Source organism: Sprattus sprattus, assembly GCF_963457725.1.
Source record: "Sprattus sprattus genome assembly, chromosome: 7".
Lineage (NCBI taxonomy): Eukaryota > Metazoa > Chordata > Actinopteri > Clupeiformes > Clupeidae > Sprattus > Sprattus sprattus.
In genome coordinates this window covers 13660149-13679971 of record NC_137926.1, presented here as the reverse complement: position 1 = coordinate 13679971, position 19823 = coordinate 13660149, and the positions used below count along the sequence as shown (strand labels likewise).

Sequence of the window (19823 nt, the reverse complement as noted above, 5' to 3'; positions counted from 1 at the left end):
GCTGTCATAACAAAACGGAAGTGATTGTACAGTACAATTATAGACCTCAACAACATGGACATCTAGTGTAATTACATCGTGACTGTCAAATTGATGTGAAATGGTATACATGTTCCATGAAAGGTGATTTACAGCGGCAGATTGCGACCGATTCCTTGCACAATGGCAGCCACCACGGATGATAACGTGAAACCTTTACAGACTGCAATGAGACTGGTTAAGACTGCAATACAATTGGACACGGTAAACAAACACAAGGTAGGCACAGACATTGCCTGTTTTATACAAATCGAGCACCAAGGCGGGACAGGATGAATAATCAAATGTTATAACATGTATACTGTGAACAACATGTGTGACATGTGAACTGTTGCCAGAAGCAGATGATTTTGACTGGTATGACAATTGTAAACAAGCAGGCAGCCAAAGTCCAGCTTCGCAGTAATGTAGCAAACCCTACCACGAAAACTTACGATTTCCCGTTTTAATATGTATGATAACAATACAGTTTGGTCTCTCTTGTTGTTTGCCTTGTCCGTTTGGCACATTACCACTGCAGTTTATAGTTGAAGTATAAAGCTACTTTATCTCCCACAGGAGGCGTACTGCGAATATTTGAGGAGTGTAAACTATATATCCCACGCCCTTTTGGAGGATGCATCTTCAAAACGTGAGTGTTACCCTGGTAACATATTTATGTTGAGTTAAAACACAACGGTGCTGTGATCTTTAACTTGAAGAGGGTCCCGTGTTGAACCTCTTTCACCCAGAACACCTGCTATTCATCATCTTGGTCATGCAGTTAGCGCAGATAGCAGCTGACATTAGAATATCATGGGGGCGTCACTTACCACCTAGGAAGACGATTGGTGGAAGGGAAGACGATCGGTGGCAGAAGTGATATTATCATCTGTTGATTCAATTACACTGACACCCTGTATTACAAGAAATGTACTTTAAAATCTTATTAATGGCATTTAAAGCTCTTCAGAATCTTTCCCCTGCCTACATATACCTCATTCAGACCAACACTCGCCCTCGTTCCTTGTGGTCATCATCAGCAGGTGTACTGGTAGTACCAATCATTAATTTCACCAGAATTGGGTACCCACTGGATCTGAGTGATTTTTTGCAACAGTTGCACTGAAAACCTTTTATGACTATATATGACTTGACTGGTGTCTTTTCCAACTACCCCCCGACTGAGACCATCTGTTCACGTTGACCATCAAGTCAGTCAAAATCAAAGTCAAAAACTAATGCAACTATTGTCTGCTGAGCAGTAACTCAGTTGACCTATTGCTTAGTCCTGCCCCCCTTAGTTACGCCCATCAGGCTTTTTTCAGAACCTTCACTTCTTTTGAATTGGGAACTAATGACAATGGATCACAGAGTATTTACCCTGTGATCTGAAATGACAAAATTGTTACCAGGAGGCATTCCATCCTTTTTTTCCACCATAATTATGACTGAATGTTGCAAGAGCAGATGAGAGAAAGTGGCACAAATCTGCAGCACCAGACGATTTTGCAAGCTACAAGACACTGCTGTCCTCCTTCTTAGCCAGCATCACTTCTGCGAAGAGCACCGCTGTTCAAGAAGCCGTCTCTCGATCCCACTCATGTGGAAAACTATCGGCCGGTATCACTTCTCACGCTCCTATCCAAAACCATTGAGAGGGCAGCTTCCAAACATGTCTCCGAGTTACCCTTGTAGCTTGGCTGTTCTCTCCATTGTACGTCGCTTTGGACAAAAGCATCTGCTAAATGACTACATGTAAATGTAAATGTAAACAAGGGTATGGAGCTAAAACAGGGAATTTAAGTTTCAACATTGAAACACTTGAGATTAAATTAACCTGGGGACTGAAAAGTTCTGTGAACTATAAGACAGTCATTGAAATAATCCAGGCTTTCAAGGAAGAACAAATGTATCACTTGATCCTTTTTAGTCACACATTTGTAGCTATGTCTACTATTCAATGTCAGCTTTCTGTCTGCTTTGGCGTGGAGGGGCAAGAAATACATGACTTGCATAGTTCTAGTAGGCAACACGTCTCCGACCGGGGTTTAATGTGTGTGTGTGGGGAAGACCACCCAGTTAAATGGGAGTCGTCCCCAACAAAACAAAAAAAATCACTGTAATACACCTTGCTACCGCTAGATGGCCATATTAGCCTAATAAAGTGAACGATGGGTTATGCTGCCACCACCTTACATTCTAAAACTGTTCGGGTTCGGGAGGGCACTCAGCGCATGATGAACTAGCCAATATTAAGCAGATACATTCTTTCTTTTAAATAGCAATGTCATAAAAAAAGGTCTACGCTCATCAACAAGCAGGACACCGTTCCATTCCACATTCACTCAGAGGACATTTGAATAAGTTAAACAATACGCGTGAGATATAAATAGAAAACCACTATGGGATCAAGTCCCTCTGGCACTGCACATCTAGTCTCGAAAAAAATAGCAATTCATCACCACAGTTAAATATGACACACTAAAATTGCATTAGGTACTCGCGACTGCTGCATTATCACATGAAATAGGCTTCAACAGACGCACTATCTAGAAAAATAAAAGTCCATGTCGGTGGGTTAAAAGAAAGCATCGATGTGTGCTTATTTCAGACAATAATAACTTAATGACCAATTCAAATGCGGGACATTATCTCTATATGCAGGATGCTAGAAAAGGGGTCAATATGCTGTGCAGTTGGCTAGCCAACGAAAAGCGGGCCACTTGCCTACACACGCTGATAAACGCCACTTCGATCCCTTTTGGAGACAAAATATTGATTTGGGGTGTTTTGGTTAAAAACAATAACATTTTGCCATGGCCAGTTATTAAAATACATGATTTCAGAATCGTTGGTTGAGTCAAGTCATTGGCTTTCGGTTATTATTCGGGTAATTTAGGCTTGCCCAAATTGTGTTTGGATATCTGATGAGTTTAGAAAAAAGCTTCAATATATCTCCAATCCGCCGCACATAACGTGTGCTATGTCAGCAGTGGAATCTTGGTTAAAGCACGACTTTCAATTGGCTACAGTAGGCAATGGGCGCTACTAGTAGGAGTAAGAAACATTCGGGGTTTAGCCCGGGCAGGGGGATTCTCCCCCTTTTTGTTTGTAATCCTGGCAATGTCCACGCAGTTTGGGACAGAAACACTAAGCCTAAAGACAAGCAATGGCAATCGCCTGGCTGTATGACACACGTGAACATTAGCATTCATTATACCACTAGTCTGGTCACTGACACGCAGCACTGATAGCCTATGGGCGAGGATGTCCGTCATAGGTTACCCATTAACTCGTGTTGATAAGGAGAAAATATTTACCTGTTTTTTAGACAGAAGATACATTTCATGTGATCTGCTTGAATATCAGAAAATAACGTCAGCCTTTGTTTGGTAAACCAAAGTTGACATAGGCTTGAGTGCTGTCTGAAGATCCATTACTTGGAAGATTTTAAAGTTGGATCTAAATGGTTCTCATCATTTCATTCCCTAAGCCTGGCTTTTGTCTAAAAAAAAACATCCTTTTCGTCCCTTATATCCACAGCTTTCAAGTCTTTCCTAGTGATTCAGGTAGCTAACTTAATCCAGATCATCCAGTATTTTGGATCAAATGTATTAAATCATTCTACTTTTTGGCTAGGTATGGTAGTTTCTCATCAGGTGTTAAATTGTGGTTGTAGATTCTTTGTGGATGAGAAGTCCCGTGAACGGCATAGCTTCCTAAGTTTTGCCCCATGTCAGACCTGGCCCAGTTCGATATAATTAGATTACAAATGTTATGGTAAAAAATTATCAAGTGTGTTAAATTCGTTCTTTATCGGAAGCTCGGATAATTTTAACAACTATCTTATAGCTCAGTGGAACTCTTTTAAGTGTATAAAATTAATTTCAACACAAGTGTTTCAAGTCCAATATTCATTATTTTTTTTTATTTTTTATCTATGCCGATTTGTTTTGTTTTTGTTTCTGTTTTAGCATAAATTCGCCTCAGGCCCTTGTACTTGAAACTACGCTGGTAGGACCTTCAACATAAAATGAGCTGGACGTTTGGGGTGGCTTTAACTGTAATACTTTTGGATGAGGGTATCTGTGGTTAAATAAGTATTGGATACAGAGGTCAACGTGGGCTGTGGCCACCCTATAGGGATTCCTCCGTGGTCCAATGGTAGATGATACTCCTCCCCTTCAGGTTCAGTTAAGCTAATCAGTGACTTCCTTGGGCGGATCATTGATCAGCACATCATATGCATTTGCACACAGCACTGATCATCTACATTTGTCCCCTTAAAGAGAGGCTTAAACCTGTCCTAACTGCACCAGTGCACATCACTGATTGGTCTTTGTCTGTGAGTTGGGTGTTAATATCCTTTCTCTTGAATGTGTATTCTTGACATCATTGGCTTTAACAAAATGATAAAGAGAGTGACTGCCCACTTAGTTAATTTGTAACTTGATACCCGAGTGTTATTGAAGGATGAGTGACAGTGTTTTGAATGTGCTGTTGACAAACACAAGCACATCTTCCCCCATGGGTTGGGGAGGAGTGCCAATCTGGATCTGGATCCAGAACAATGCTGTTTATGACTGTTCATATTACATCTGAGCTCCCACTTCATGTTATTGCCTTGCCTGTGATGGCCCAGATCCTTTTAATTAACTAACTGAAAATAAATAGTTTTATTGTTTTTATTATTACTGGGTGGTTTGGCTATACAGACAAAAAGACACATCTATCTCAAAAGTTATCTTCATCAGGTACTCTGAGGGGGATACTCGAGGCATTAAAAAGACAAAGTGAAAAACAATGTTCAATGTATTTATGTTTTCATTCTTCTCGGTACGTAATAGGAGACCGGCGCACATTAGCTGCTATTTTTTCTCTTGTTCTTGTCCATTGTGTTTTTCCCAATCATGACTTCTTTCTCTTTCCTTTCTCATACTTTTCCCTTCAATCACAGAGGATGAAATGGGAAGCATGGAAGTAGAGAAGATGCTAAAATTAACCGAACAGTGTCTGGAGAGAATCAAGTCATTTACTGCAAAACAAAGTCAGCCTCCAACCCCGGCCACTACACATGCAACCAACCAGACGTCTTCGACCAGCCTCTCCCCAGCCAACACTATGCCAGCCACACCTGAGAAGACAGGTGAACCTGATTTCATATAAATATAACTACTGGAAATAAACTTCAAAAAACCGAAATACATATAAACCAAATTGCTTTAAAAGTAAGCAATACAATATGAAGATATTTCCAAGAAAGCATCTAGCAATAAATATGCTCCGAAAGATATGTTATAGGGAAGCAGTGTTGGCATCATCTTCTAATTAATTTGACTGATAAACCCACCTGTCATTCCTACTAGCCATCTAGGCTATATGCACTATGTAGTCTGGGTCGGAAACCCTGTGGAAACGTAAGAAAAGCTTTGGCAGCATGACATTGCCAACAATATTGCAAAGAATCACCAGTTAGCATGCTAGCAAGCTTTTATAAGTGCAAATTGGGCTGTAGGTGGTGTTTTTGAATGCCTTTTAGGGAGTTAGCTCATTAGCATTAGACCAAAACTCCACAATGTTGCTTTAAATACACTAGTCCAGAGTCCATAACTGTCATTGCAATTCAATTGCCAAAGATCTTGAACAGATTTCCCTTAGAGCACATCTGAACTCTGAACCGGCCGGTCATGGGACTTTAAAAAGAGGATACATGGGTGGTATTTTCTCATATATATTGCTGAAAAGATTAGTGATTCAATCAGATGCCAGGCAATATTGTGACCTACGTGTGACAAATGGAAGTATAAAATCAAGTCAAATAGGAATAGGTGAATTATGCTATCATGTCTGGAGTCTAAACTGCCGCTTTTTACTGCTTTTTTACCATCAGTGATCTTGAATGACGCAGAGTCAGACCTACATTGTAGACAAGATTCTGGTGATCGGCTCCGGCATCGGCGGGTCCTATCAGAGGGCGAGGGGGCGACCACCCCCTTTCTACCCCCTGAGATCTTCCAGAGGCTGCAGACAGTGGAGACTTCAGATAAGAAGTGAGTCAGAAATTGGTGGTGACTGCAGTCACAGGAAAGGCTGATGTTCACCGCATTGCATAAGTGATCCACATTCAGGTTAACTTTTGTAGATGCTTAACATCATTCATTTGGTCAAATAAGTGTAGTCTCAATTAGTCACAAAATCAATCAACAACAGGCAATATATAGGATTCAAAAGCCAAAAAAACTGATGAAGATGATGAAAAACAAACCCAGGATTTCTAACGGTCACGCTTTTGGCGTGAGAGATATTTTTGCTTCCTGTCTCAGGCAAAAAATCCATTGGGTTCAATGTATCTCACGCCAAAAAATTACCTGTTTTGGTAAATCTCAACAACTGTAACAACTCACCCTAACCAAAAGAGTACAAGAGGTGTTACTGGTTGTTCCGTGCTAGCAACCACAGGTGCATTTCCCAGAATATTTAGGCCATTCATGTGTAACCTGTGGCTATTTTAAGATGTTGAGACACAGTAATGCTGATTACATGTGTTTATGTGTGGGATATCAGGGAACTCACCCCTATTGAGGAGGCGTCTCGCCTGAATCAGAAGCTGAAGGCAAACTATGAGGCTCGCCTGGCTAGACTTTCTCCAGGTCAGGCAACGCAGAAAACATCACTGGTAAGCTGGACTATTCAGTTTGAGCGTGGGTGTCTCCGCATATTTTTAATTCGCTTAAGTTGTGAACAAAATGTCTAACACTGATTTCAGAACACTAACGAGCAGTTAAGCATTTTTGTGCTGCAATTTTAACACCAAGTTTTCAACAACCAAAATGTTTTGTGGGAGGCCCAGTGGGTGTTGCGTGTTCTGTTCTTGCGCATGCCTCTCCCTTCTGACCAGGTGATCGCTTTCTCGCAGATCGATTTGCCGGAAAAGGGTCTTGATAATGTCATTACCTTGGAGCGGACAGCGACCCAAAGCGTGTTCATTGAGTTAGGACGTTGACGTGAGTCAGACTCCAAATGTTAAATGTTTGGAGCCAAGATAGTTTAGGGTACAGACGTCCGAAATTTGTGTCTTAAATAATACGAGTTTAGCATACACATGCTTTTTTACTTTTGAGCGTTTTATTTCGATACAGGACCCCGCATCGACTTTATCTTAATGCGCGTTCATATTCACCTGTTAGCCAACAAAAGTTGCCCGTCTGAAGCAAATCACAGAGGCTGGATATTTGTCTTTTGTTCGTATGACTAAAATGTTTCGACGACGTCGAGAAAACCAGACGGCCCCCCGTTCTCATTGGAAATCACTTAAGACATTTTTGAAGGTATGGGTTTCATTGTTGAGTTACCAAAGATGGAGTGACATTACTGGAATACAATAGGTTATGCAATTAGTCCGTTGTCAAGTTGGTTGGTTCATGCGATACTTTTTCTGAATATTTGGGCATTGTTTTGAATTTGTTTATGTTTAGTGTCATGTTTTGGGTAACTTGAGAACATATGTTGTGCTGAAGGATGTCTTCAATCTCAGAACTGAGAGGCTTAGCTATTGCTAAAATCAATCATTCTGAGAATAAATGTTGATAAGCCAGCCCGGTTGGGATCGATCAGAAAAAAATATTAAGCCAGCCAAGCAATGCAAATTAGCATTTTGATCAACTCTGTGCGCGCATTCATAGGGACATTCATTATGGCTCATAATCCACTCCTTTCAAAAAAATCAAACCAATTTAATTGTGATTAAAAACAAACTATAATCACCAGAAACAGAATGCTAGCGAAAGATACTTGCACCCATGGGTTTGAGCTTCCTTGCTAGCACACCTGCCTCCATTATCCAGGTTGTGAGTTGTTTGGTGCGGGACTGTGCTTGTCCACATAAGGCAGATTACATGTCCATTGAGTGGCAAACTCCCATGTAGTTTACTCTTTAGTAGGCTATCGAAGATCACAGGGGGAGTCACACTTAGTTAGACGACAGGGCAGGGCTAAACAGGAGCAGACAATTTCGTTACTGACCGAGTTTAACGGGTGAAATTCACCTTCAGAGGTATATTTATTTTATTTTGTTTTACAGTCACAAAATAGAAAAAACATCATCTGCGTGTTGGGGAAAAAAGGGGTTGCCTTGTCTTTTAATTTCATTAAACGTCCTTCCTCTTATCCGCAGACCCTCTCTCTCCAGCGACAGATGATGGAAAACCTCATCATCGCCAAAGCCAGACAAAATGCTGTATCCTTTATCATGCTGGACTTGTTGCTTTATTGCTGGACATGTAACACAGGTGATCTCCAACTGTGGTTGGACCTGTATCACTCAAGGGATTTAGGTTATAGCCATATTCTTCTCGGATGGATGTCTAGTGGTTATAGCTCCGAAATCTGTCTGGTCTTGCATGTCTTTGTTTATGTTTTTGGTGGAGGGAGGTCAAACAGCGACTGTTTACTATATGTAATCCCTACTGTGCATGTGTTCTCATATAGATAGATACACTTTTAAAAAATAATAGGAAGGAAATATGCATTACCAGGTGGTGGCATTGTTTTGACTGTTGCAGTAATTTAGTGGGTCTGTGTTTGTCCTTATTGCTCTCATTGTACACTTGTCATCCACTACTGTGATGAATAACTTGGGGTCCTATTGAGATAGTAACTGCTTAAATAGTTTAAAAAGCACCGGTGAAGAGCTTAATAATTTGGGAATAAAGTCTTGTGAAATCATTAGCTAATTTCCTTAGCTTCTCCCAGCTCCAGAGGAAGATGGAGGAACGCAGACTGAGACTTCAGGAGGAGGCCAACAAGTAAGGCTTTGCGTTCTGTCACCACGTCTGTAGTTTTCTCAGCTTCAGCTATGGACGTCTTACAGGGCCAGGTGTGCCTTCTGGATAAGAGTAGAGAAATTCAATTACATTTTTTAAAAGCAATAACTGAGTGCTGCTGACCTGCCATGACGATATCCTTTACCAAACCCACGAACATGAGTGTCATATTGCTTTTATGCAACAGCTGTACTGCCGACTAATTCATTTTGAAGACGCCAGATTGTGTGTTCTTTCATTTATTTCAATTTTGTTTATTCATTCTCCACTCTGAAAAATAGTTTCAACCTGACTGAGAGGCTATGAGTTTGTACTCTCACCTGTGTCTCCATGTTCATTTGTACATCCCCCCTACTCTATTTGCTCATGTTCCTTTCTCAATAACTGTCAAATGTAACGTCAAATGCACACCTGTCAAATGCACACCTTTTCAATAACGCACGCCTTCACATTTGCTAGATTGTTTCGTTGGTTGAAGGACCCGTAGAAGCATCCTTGGCTTTGAGAATCACCCGTCATTTGGGAATAATTTGTTGATTTGTTATTTTGTTGTTTTCTAAGAGTTATTTAATGTTTGTGTATAGGAGATTTGCTTCCTCTGGCACAATGTCAGCAGATGACCAGGAGCAGCGCTTGCTGTATGCTAACGTCCTTGAATATGAACAAGATCATGTAAGTGACCTGGGACCTACTTTGGAGCATGCAGTGACAGTGTCAGATGACAGAGATGATTTAGTGTGGTACAGCTAATATCCTGTTGTGTGGGGGGGCTGTGTGGAAGGTTAATTCATGTGGTTCATGTTGTTAAGGACTGGCCAAAGGTGTGGAAGGCAAATCTGAAGAAGAATCCTGAAGATCCCGCTTTGGTCTCCGGGCTTGTGAACTACATACTTAGGTAAGGCATTCAGGAAAAAAAAATCCAAACATCATTTTAATACATGCTGCAGTGTGAGTTGCAGTCCCCAGCTGGCCCATTTTGACTTCTCTCCTCCTTTCTTTCTCCAGCTGCCCTGACCACCCTGTGGTACAGCTGCTCCACCGGCTCCAGTATCGCATCTACAACCACCTCTACCCCATAATCAGCAAGTGCGCTCCCCAGAGCCCTATGGTGGGCATCCCGATCAAGCCCTCACGCAGTGCCCACAGCCTGCTCCTCCATCCGGACGGTTCCCACGGCAGCAACCCAGGCGTGGCCCGCTCTCTGTCGGACATGTCGCTGTCCTTGTCGCTCTCACACGACCAAAGCTCACACGACCACAGCTCACACGACCAAAGCTCCCACTATGAAGAGACGGATGGCGAGGACCATCACGGCCATGCCTTGCCTGACCACGAGAACTCCTTTGAGGACTTGACGCAGTTCCTCACGCAAATGGACTGGGGCCAGCGCACTGACCTAAACTTGACCTCTGACCACATGCATGTGGAGGTCGAGTCCCACATACAAGACCAGGAAGAGCGGGCCCTCAAGGAACACCTGAAGACCATCGTCAAGGACATCCACAATGCCATTGGTATGTGTGTGTGTATGTATGTGTGTGTGTGTGTGTGTGTGTGTGTGTGTGTGTGTGTTTGTGTGTAGGAAAGAGAGAGAATATCTGCTCTGCATAGGACATTTGTAATACTTTCTGATTTATCATTGACTATTATGTTGTCTGGGAATTCCCCGCCCCTTCACTGCATTGCATTTGCTCAGTTGGTCTGGCAAACTACTCAACAGCGGTCCACTTCACTCACGTAATTGGACACGCCTTTAACCAATCAGACCAACGATACTATACAACGATACAACGATCGGTAATAAAGCAAACACATATTTTTTCTGTATGAATTGTTCCAGGGCAAGTTTCTGTTCTGTTTTCAAAGAAAACTTGCCTTATCGAAGTTTTGCGGTGCTTCGGCGGCCACCAAGTCCAATGTTTAAAAACTCTCCGTGCAGTAGATTTTGTTGTAGCCGTGGTTAGTTTAAATCCGCCAGTGTCGCGCCAGGTAGCCAAAAGCCAGTATGTGATTGGCTCCAAGGGTCCTGGAAATCTTGAAATGAACTGCTATCCAAAGTTTGCCAGACCCACTTCAGAGGCAAAATCAAATTGGCCGGAAGAAGAGGGGCGGGACTTCCCAGACTAACTATTATGTGCATTTAATGCAAAACTTTACACTTGTGTTAAAAGTGCTTTTGTTTGGGGGGGAACCGTAGTGGAGCGTCTGCGTCCCATACAATACACAGGTCCAGCACCCACAGGGACCCGAGCTCGAATCCACCCCCCACCATCCCATCGATTTAAAGTAAGGGAAAAAAGGCATAAAAAAAGCCCCCTACCCCCCATAACAATTCTTTTTGTGTTTTTGTCCTTGTAGATCGACTGTTATCACTGTGTCTGCTGTCGTTTGAATGCCTCAACACGGCGAACGCCAAAGACCAGTGTGTTGCCAGCATCGAGGAGGCTTTCTTTGCTCCATTATGGTGTCCACTTTTGGCGTTATTCAGGTACAGTATTAATAATAATAGTAATACACTTTATTTGTATAGCACCTTTCATGCAAAACTATGCAGCTCAAAGGGCTTAAATTACAAGAGCTCAGTCTTACCTCTTCAAAATTAACTTTTGTTGCATTCTTGCTTAAACTTTGAGGATTTTTTCTTTCAATTCAATGGATACCACTAAAGGCGCTGAAACATTTACTTGTGTTGTAGTTCTTTGATTCTGAGATCAATGACTTTTAAAAAGTATGAACAGCATGATGTCATATCACAGGAAGGAATGAACCCAAGATTTGTCAAAAGAGAAGCTGCCATCTTTTTCGTATTAAGAATAAACACAGTGACTTGACCTTTGTAGGTTCACAATGTCCACACTCATTGAATGGTACTGTGGTCATTCCATTCGAACACTAGGTGGAGTTCTTGAACTGTGACGAGGAAAACCACTGTTGTGAACAATTGGCATTACAGTGTTAGAGACAGTACTCGCAATGTAACATTTTCCATTTCCATTCCAGTATTTAAATTGGTGTAATGCACCTAATGTGGCTGCCAGCTATACTAAGGTTCATGGGTCTTGTGTTTGTGTGCGTTGCAGAAGGGTGTACCATGAGCGAGAGCTGGCCTTCGAGATCAGCGTCAGGCTGTACCGGGATGTGTCGCCAGGTGACCTTGGCATCCCACCACAACTCTTCCCCAGTGACCCATCTGTGCTCAATGGTTTGTACCCATATGAGCTGGCAGTGCAAGAGCTGAAGACGCTGTGCAGGGACTGCTGTCCACAGAGAAAGCTGGAATGCATTGGTAAGCTGGGCCTTTTCCATGGATGAGGTTTTACTGGCGATTTCGTCAAATATCAGAGTGATTTGCATAGGCTTGTGTAAAGGGTTTTACAATTAGGATAATCTTTGCATGAGTGAACACAATATGTCCATGGCTGAGAGACCTTGTTTTCTTGTGAGGATGGATCATGTTCATGCTGTACCCTGAAAACTGACCTTCCCTGTCTTGTCACACGAATAAGAAGATAAGAAATGAATTCCCTGTAGATTATGTTATATTGCTGGAGAATGACATTTAGATTTTAAATGTATATGTGTGAGAACCATCTGGAGACTCTTCCCTTCTGAACTTGGCCTGAAGGTGCCACCAAAATTCTAGGCTTCCAAAGCTCAAAGGGTCGATTTAATACCCTGATAGGCCTGTTCTTTGTGGTGCGCTATGGTGCAACAGAAACGCCCACTAGCTTTGGTGGCAGGGCTGAAACACTACTGTGGTGGGGTGGCAGGGCTGAAACACTACTGTTTCTTCTAAACACATGAATAACGTGCTACATGTATTCCGTTTTATTCCACCTTGAGTTTGATTACATTTACAGTCATTTAGCAGAAGCTTTTATCCAAAGCGACGTTCAAAGGAGAAAACAATCAAGCTACGAGAAAACAATCAAACTACGAGGACGACACCAGGCGCATGAACTTGTTTAAAGTAAAAAGAGGCCGTATATAATTGTGCAATAAGGTTTACTGAAGCCTTACTTGATGCGTTGTCATTATTTGCTCATCAAAACATTGATCATGGATCTATACTCGACTTGCTTTGCCTACTTTTTCAATCTTTAACTGTAGCCCCCTAAATGTTTCGGTCCGACCCTAGAAAACCCTGCAAAAGCTTTCACCATGGTGAAATTGACGCACAGATCCATCTGTCTCCGGCACTTTGCATCCCAACAGGGCAGGCTGGGAAAGGTCTCTACTGATTGAATGAATGTCATGATAGGCATACAGGCTCTAACCACTACCAGTATCAAGGACACATTGATTCAACTGCAGCTGCCATGTGGCCCTATGCTGGTGTGCGGGTTTGGTCTGATCACCTTGGATAGTCTCTATTGTGGCAAAGAGATCATTGTGTGTGTGTGTGTGTGTGTGTGTGTGTGTGTGTGTGTGTGTGATTACTGTACTGAGTTGGCTGCTGTTTCTCTTTCACAGTAAGAGCACTGAGGCTCATCTGTGCGTGTGCTGAAGACTACCGCTTACTCAATGAGGACAGCTCGCCTCCCAGAACAGCTGCTATGTGAGTCCCGTTTTTTCAGAACTCTCACCCACCCACCCGCAAAAACACACACACTCTCGGAAACATACGACAGATATTTGCACACACACAGTCACTCTTTCTCTATTACGCTCACACACGCATAACTGATATATATATATAAACACACACATCCACACACGAGAAGGTCTCTCCTCCTTCCTGTCTTTTTTTTATCACACTGCACAAAAACATTAGAGCACAGATTAAAGAAAACCTAAAGTTGGCAAGTGTTCAGCCGACCTGCCACCCTCTCTCTCCTGTCCACAGCGCGGTGTCAGACCTCATCAGGCCCCAGAGTGTCCGAGTCGCAGTAGGGCTGCTGCCTTGGCACTCTGCCCCCCGCCAAGCCCTCTGTGCTGGGCTGCCACTTAAGTGGGTCGGCCTGTCTGGAACACACTCGGGCCCGGAGCAGGGGTCTAAGGAGAGGGGAGGAACGGGTTGGGTCAGACTGGACCAGAGATCGGAGCAGAGCAACTGAGGGCAATGGTGTGTGTGTGCAAAAAACACCCCCTCCCCTCCTGTCCTTTGTCCCTGTACCGTTCAATCCAGTGGCTTTGAGTCATTAAAGCGTTTAAGAGACATTGAGGTCATGTCTCCCTCTCTGGGTGTTGTCGCCAGCAAGGGAAGGGGAGGGGAGGGGAGGGGAGGTGGGGCTGGTGGAGTGTAGGATGGATATACAGCCATCTCGGTTGCTCAGTTGTCAGGTGGTGCGTTGTAAATCACTCTGTTCGTGTCTTGCAGGACTATACACATTACGCACAAATCTGTCTCTAAAAATCTAGTTTTTCTCCCCAAATATAAACATTTAGATGGGACATTTCTGCTATTTTATGGACCTTGTTTGGTTTCATTAGGCTACTGCCAGTGAGTATTTCCCCCCTCCGTTACAAGAAGGTCGGTTATAAAACAAGCGGTTTGTTTGAAAACAGTTCAGTGGCGACACAATTAGAGGCGTTTCCGACTGAGAGAGAGCGCAAGGGTTTGGGTCTGGGTCTGGGTCGGTGTCGGTGCTGGAGAAGTTCAGCTGGCTGTGAAAGGTTGTGAATCTCATGCTTCCCCCTGCTGTGCTGACCAGGGGGGGGGTCCTTTCATTTTTATTATTTATTTTTTCTGTGTCCAGCTCTGACCCCTTTTAGTTTGTGTTTGCTGGTGAGAAAGTATGACATTACTCATGCATGCATGGACACGAACAATCGCACATTCTCACTGTTCCTGTGCACTCCCTCTATCGCTTTGTCTTTCATGGTGTCTTTTTTTTTTTTTGCATTACTCAAACCACACACACTGCCAATAGTCACTTCCTCCTCCATTCTATTAACCCATTTCTTTCTCCATCTCTTCTTTTGTGCGGTGACCAAATGGGAGTTAATCGGTCCTCTCTACTCGCCTTATCTAATCTAGCCCTTTGTCTTTCTCTCACTTCCACTTTCTCTCTGTCTCTCTTTTTCAGTCTCTCTCTCTCTCTCTCTCCGCTCTCCCTTTCCATCTATCCCTGTCTCTCTCTTTCCGTCTCTCTCTGTCTCTCTCTCTCTCTCTCTCTCACTTTCTTTCCCTTTATCTTTCTCTCTCTCTGTCTCTCTCTCACTTTCTTTCCCTCTCTCTCCCTCTCTCTTTCTCTCTCTCTCTCTCTCTCTCAAACATCCAGACTCTGTCATCCGATGACCTCACTGACAGTCACTCGCTTGGTACATGTTCAGGGCTCATATTCGAGATTGCAGCAATTCAAAACCTAACCCGAATTACGCTGGTCACTATGCATTAGCATTCATTGTGATGTGTATTGTATAGATTTTGTAAGTCGTATTGTTTGAGAAAAGAAGATGTGATTAATACTCTACAGAGGGCTGTTCGAGGAAGTGTGTGTGTGTGTGTGTGTGTGTGTGTGTGTGCATGCATACCTTACTTGGTTGTAGAGGATTCAGTTTCATTAAGGCCAGGGAGGAAAGGAGATACCTAGGCACCTTCTCACGCAAGGTGTCCAGCACCCTAGTACCTGCACAGACTGACCGTTACTCACACAGGAGGCGGAAGAATATCAGTACTTGGCGCTCGATATAATCACACTCTCATATTACGTCTTTACTCCGAGTCACGCAAAGCATTATATTCTCACTCCTCATTATAATTTGTGGTTACTCAGGTTGATTTACATGGATACCCGGGAAAGGTCATCCTTAAGTGGAAGCACTGTTGGAAAGCCTCTCTATATATGAAAACCAACACCACTGTTTACTCAAAAGCGCTGCATTCAGAAATATAAAACGGTACCTATCTCTGTTTATGAAAATAAATTAGTACCCATCATGAACCAATCAAAGTTGAGATTAGTGCTTCCTCTGCTGTCACTCAAACGTCAGCATTTCTCTAGAGTTATCAAAGAGTTACGACCACTGACCTTAAAAAAAAAAAAAAAAAAAAAAAACATCCTATTGGTCTCGAGCATCAAAATTGAAGCATGTGTATACTTACTTTTTTATGCGTAGGCCTAAGCCATCCAGAAGGGCATATTTGCAATTTGAGAATATCTTGCAAGGCCAATGTATTTCAGAGCTAAAACATTCCAGTAACACACAGCAACCCTTTTTTCCCCCACTGCTTTCAGAAGATGTGACTAGTATCTGTCTTGCTAGTAGTACTGGAAGGAGATGCGGCTAGCCCGTGGTTTTAGTTTTTTTTCTCTTCTCCCTCTTAGTCTGCAACATTACTCCCACAGACTAACCCTGCTTTTGTGCCTAAGGTTGCAGCTTACACTTCAGCGCATATTAAGAACGGTTCTTACCGCCCCCCCCCACATTTTGCCACATTTGATGAGTTATGGAGATTGCATGCCTTATGTCCAGGACGTATGTCGTTGTTTTTACACTTGCCACACGTGCGGACCCACTCTACACACGGTATGGCGACCTCTTGGGCATTATTTCATGGCTTAGACAGAAAGTAGATCTGTTTAGCTCCTGATCGACCCAGTTCTCTTACACTCATCATTCATAGCAGGTTGTTTTATAGGTCTTCACATTCCAGGACCCTTTCTATAACCCCCATATGAGAGCTGTGTCTCACGGAGTGACTGAAGGGGAACCATGTTGAAACCAGTCCCAGTTTAGCAAAGTCCTAGAGCACAGGCTTGTTTTGAAAGCAACTTGCTAGGAGGGGGGCAATGAATGGCAGTGGGTTATATAGCTAATGAACAGGGCAGAGTTGGGCTACTTCCCAGCACAATCGTTGCCTGCCTAAAGGCTTGATCGATGGCATTTCAGCATCTTGGTTGCATGTATCTAGTTCCCCTTATGAGAGGCGTCTCTCACTTCGTTCCCTTGGTTTCAGAGAAACTGGATATTCTATCAAAACAATGAATTCTCGCTTGTTTTTACGCTGTTGTGGTATGGATGCTGTAATTCTGTGCTTACAGGTTGTTCATTTGAAGTTTTATATCATATTTGTTTTGCTTTGAAGTATGAGGATGAGACCGCCATATAAGGCTTGAACATCTAGACCATCTCCATTGCCCTTGCATATTCATTCTGATCTGTGAGCTTGTAGTAGAGTTGCAGATTGAAACAGCACACAGCAGTAGTGAATGGTACCTTCATCGTGTGTGTGTGTGTGAATGGTACCTTCATCGTGTGTGTGTGTGTGTGTGTGTGTGTGTGCTTTAATGTTTGGCCGGGTCTTAATATTTCTGTCTTTCTCCCTTTTGTGTGTGTGTCTACAGAGGTGCAGATGACCTGTTGCCCATCCTGTCCTTCGTGGCCCTGCGCACAGAGCTGCCTCAGCTGGTGTCTGAGTGTGCTGCTCTGGAGGAGTTCATTCACGAGGGGTGAGTAGTGGCTGGCTCTCTATCTCTCTCTCTATCTATCTCTCTCTCTCTCTCTCTCTCACTATCTCTCTCTCTCTCTCTCGCTCTCTCTCTCACTCCATTACACCTAAGCTCTGTCCATGAACCACACACAGTCCGACCCCACATCTCCACTGTACACACACACACACACACACACACACACACACACACCTACTTCATACCACAGCCCTCCACCCATGAAGCCACACACCTCCAGACAGATTCTTTCCTTGCGTGTCAGTGCTGAAGGCACCAGCAAGTGCTATTTATCTGAGGCACGATTGCTCTTTTACAGGCTGGTTAGATTGGCACCACCCGAGGAATTTGGGGATATTCTCGTCAGGTTCTTGCTTCGTCTATAAAAATACAAATAAAATCCCACTAGATGTTTATGCAGCTCCGTGGTTTGGAACAGGCCCGGCTGGAGCTTACACAGACTTGCTGGGAAGGCCTTTTAGCGTTGGGAATGCCGCTGCTTTTGTTGCTGATGCTGCTCCTGCTGATGCTGTTTGCCGAAAACTTAAATGATCAAAACGTTTATAGCCGATTTAGGAAAGTGGCTCTTACACGCACAACTGCACATTTGTGTTGTGCCTTTCCCTTTCTTCCATTCAATTACTTGGACACACACACACACACACACGCAAGCACGCAGGCATGCACGCACACACACACCCAGACACAAATGCATACATGCACCGACATACACTTTCTCTGTGTCCCTATCCCTCTTACGCCCCCCCCACCCCCCCCCCCCCCCCCGCCAGCCCACTACGTTGTTACACACTGCTCTGCTCTGAGTTTCCCTCCTGTCTTGCTCTCATTAACTCAGGGTCACCCAGAGTTGACGCAAACCTGGTCCTCTGCCTCCTCCCTGAACTGCGCTCCCACCCACCCCTCTGGAATACAAAGATAAAGACACGCATTACACAGTCATCCAATTGATTTAATTCCCCCCTTTTATCACCCAACACGAAAGGCATAAATCACCCATGTTCTTTTCAACAAACTGTAAACAAGGACAGATGAAATCAGTTACGAGATGCATTTTATTTAATGCTCGTCACTCTGTTTGCCTGCTGCGCGACAGTCTATTTGCATAACTACTGATATGAAGTACGGTTGTTTGCAAATGCAAGTTTCCTGTGTAAATCCTGGTTAGTTTTGGATCAGTTCTGCCCATAGGCTTGTAATGGCTGCCTTCTTTAGGCCCTGGTCACAGGTTATTGTTTCATTTTAATTCTGAGACACAATCACCGATATATATTTATCTAAATCTTCGACCCAAATGCACATTTTATTAGGTGATATTGTGCTTCCTGGGCATTAAACCCATGACATTGGTGGTGTTACGATCTTACCAACTGCACAAAGAATTTCACATCTTGTCCTGTGTATAACTGAGATTGACTAACTGCTCATCCTTATGAGCTGCAGAGATCTTAGGACATGTAAAGTAACCCCTTGATGTTTGTCTGTCTCAGGTACCTGATTGGGGAGGAGGGTTACTGTCTCACCTCTATGCAGAGCGCGCTGACCTATGTAGAATCACTGCACACCTTGACCACGCCACTGGCCAACACTAATCTCATCTGACTGGTAAGGCACACTCATACACAATCCATTCAACAGTCTAACAGGCTCTCTTGCCCAAAATGGGTATTCTTACAAAGGCACTGTCAGTACTGAAACCAGTTGTTTCTCCAGTCTAGAGGAAGTGACCTGATCCTGATTCAGACTGTGAGACACTGTTCTGGTTTCAAATATGAATAGACTGAAGTGTTGATCTAGTGATCTAAATCCCAGCAATGCAAATGTGTTGCAAATAATCTGCTGCAGTGATGTGTTTGCAACAGTTAGGCTTTGTCTTGTCTTTGACACCTGCTTAGATTTGCTTGTCTGCCTGGCATGGTTTTACATTCTGGAAGGTAAAAAAAGTGAGTGAAGCAGAGTGAATCATATGGCGACTCCCTCGGGCTGTGTACACAGAGCAACGCAACTCCTAATTCCCTGTGACATCGTCTCCCCGCCTGGCCCCAAACTCCTTGTGACACAATTATTCTCCTTTATCAAAACATTTTACTGGGCTTCGCTGGCTGTCTGGGGCCCTGTCACATCCACTCGGGCTCCCAGGAAAGAGGAGGGACTCGCCCTCTGCGTTGTGGGGACGATACAATAACACCTCAACATCCACATCCGTTTTCACCGGAACCCGTTGTCAGGAAGACGGAAGATGGGTTGTCGATGTGACTGACAGTGAGCAGTGGTGTAGTCATGTCGTCAAGAGTCGATTAGCCATCCTGAGAGTGACTCTTTAGGCGTCTTCTCTGGAGGCTATTTTGACTATTTTTAACCAAGCTATTTTGACTATATTTAATGCACGTCTACAACTTCACTTCAGTCATTTTTAGAATGGAAACCTGTAAGCAACCTTTTAATGAGCACACAAGTTGGACTTATTGAATAAGATGGGAAGGTGACAAGCTTGTTTACATGGTGACGTGCCAGAGACTATTCAGGCAAGGTTTGGTGCCAATTGGTCATTGAGTTTGGTTATGATTAA

At 43.4% G+C, this 19823-nt stretch overlaps 1 protein-coding gene across 1 annotated transcript; it reads left to right on the top strand.

The window, feature by feature from the left end:
- Nucleotides 1–162: 162 nt before the first annotated feature.
- On the top strand, nt 163–18856 carry vps9d1 (VPS9 domain containing 1; the record flags this gene model as incomplete). Its single annotated transcript, XM_080842702.1, has 15 exons — nt 163–258; nt 598–670; nt 4979–5167; nt 5912–6071; nt 6586–6697; nt 8195–8257; nt 8773–8825; nt 9428–9515; nt 9653–9738; nt 9849–10357; nt 11202–11331; nt 11924–12129; nt 13317–13401; nt 17135–17239; nt 18745–18856. 15 exons carry the CDS (start codon nt 163–165, stop codon nt 18854–18856), a joined length of 2067 nt encoding a protein of 688 aa, XP_080698828.1.
- Nucleotides 18857–19823: the final 967 nt, after the last annotated feature.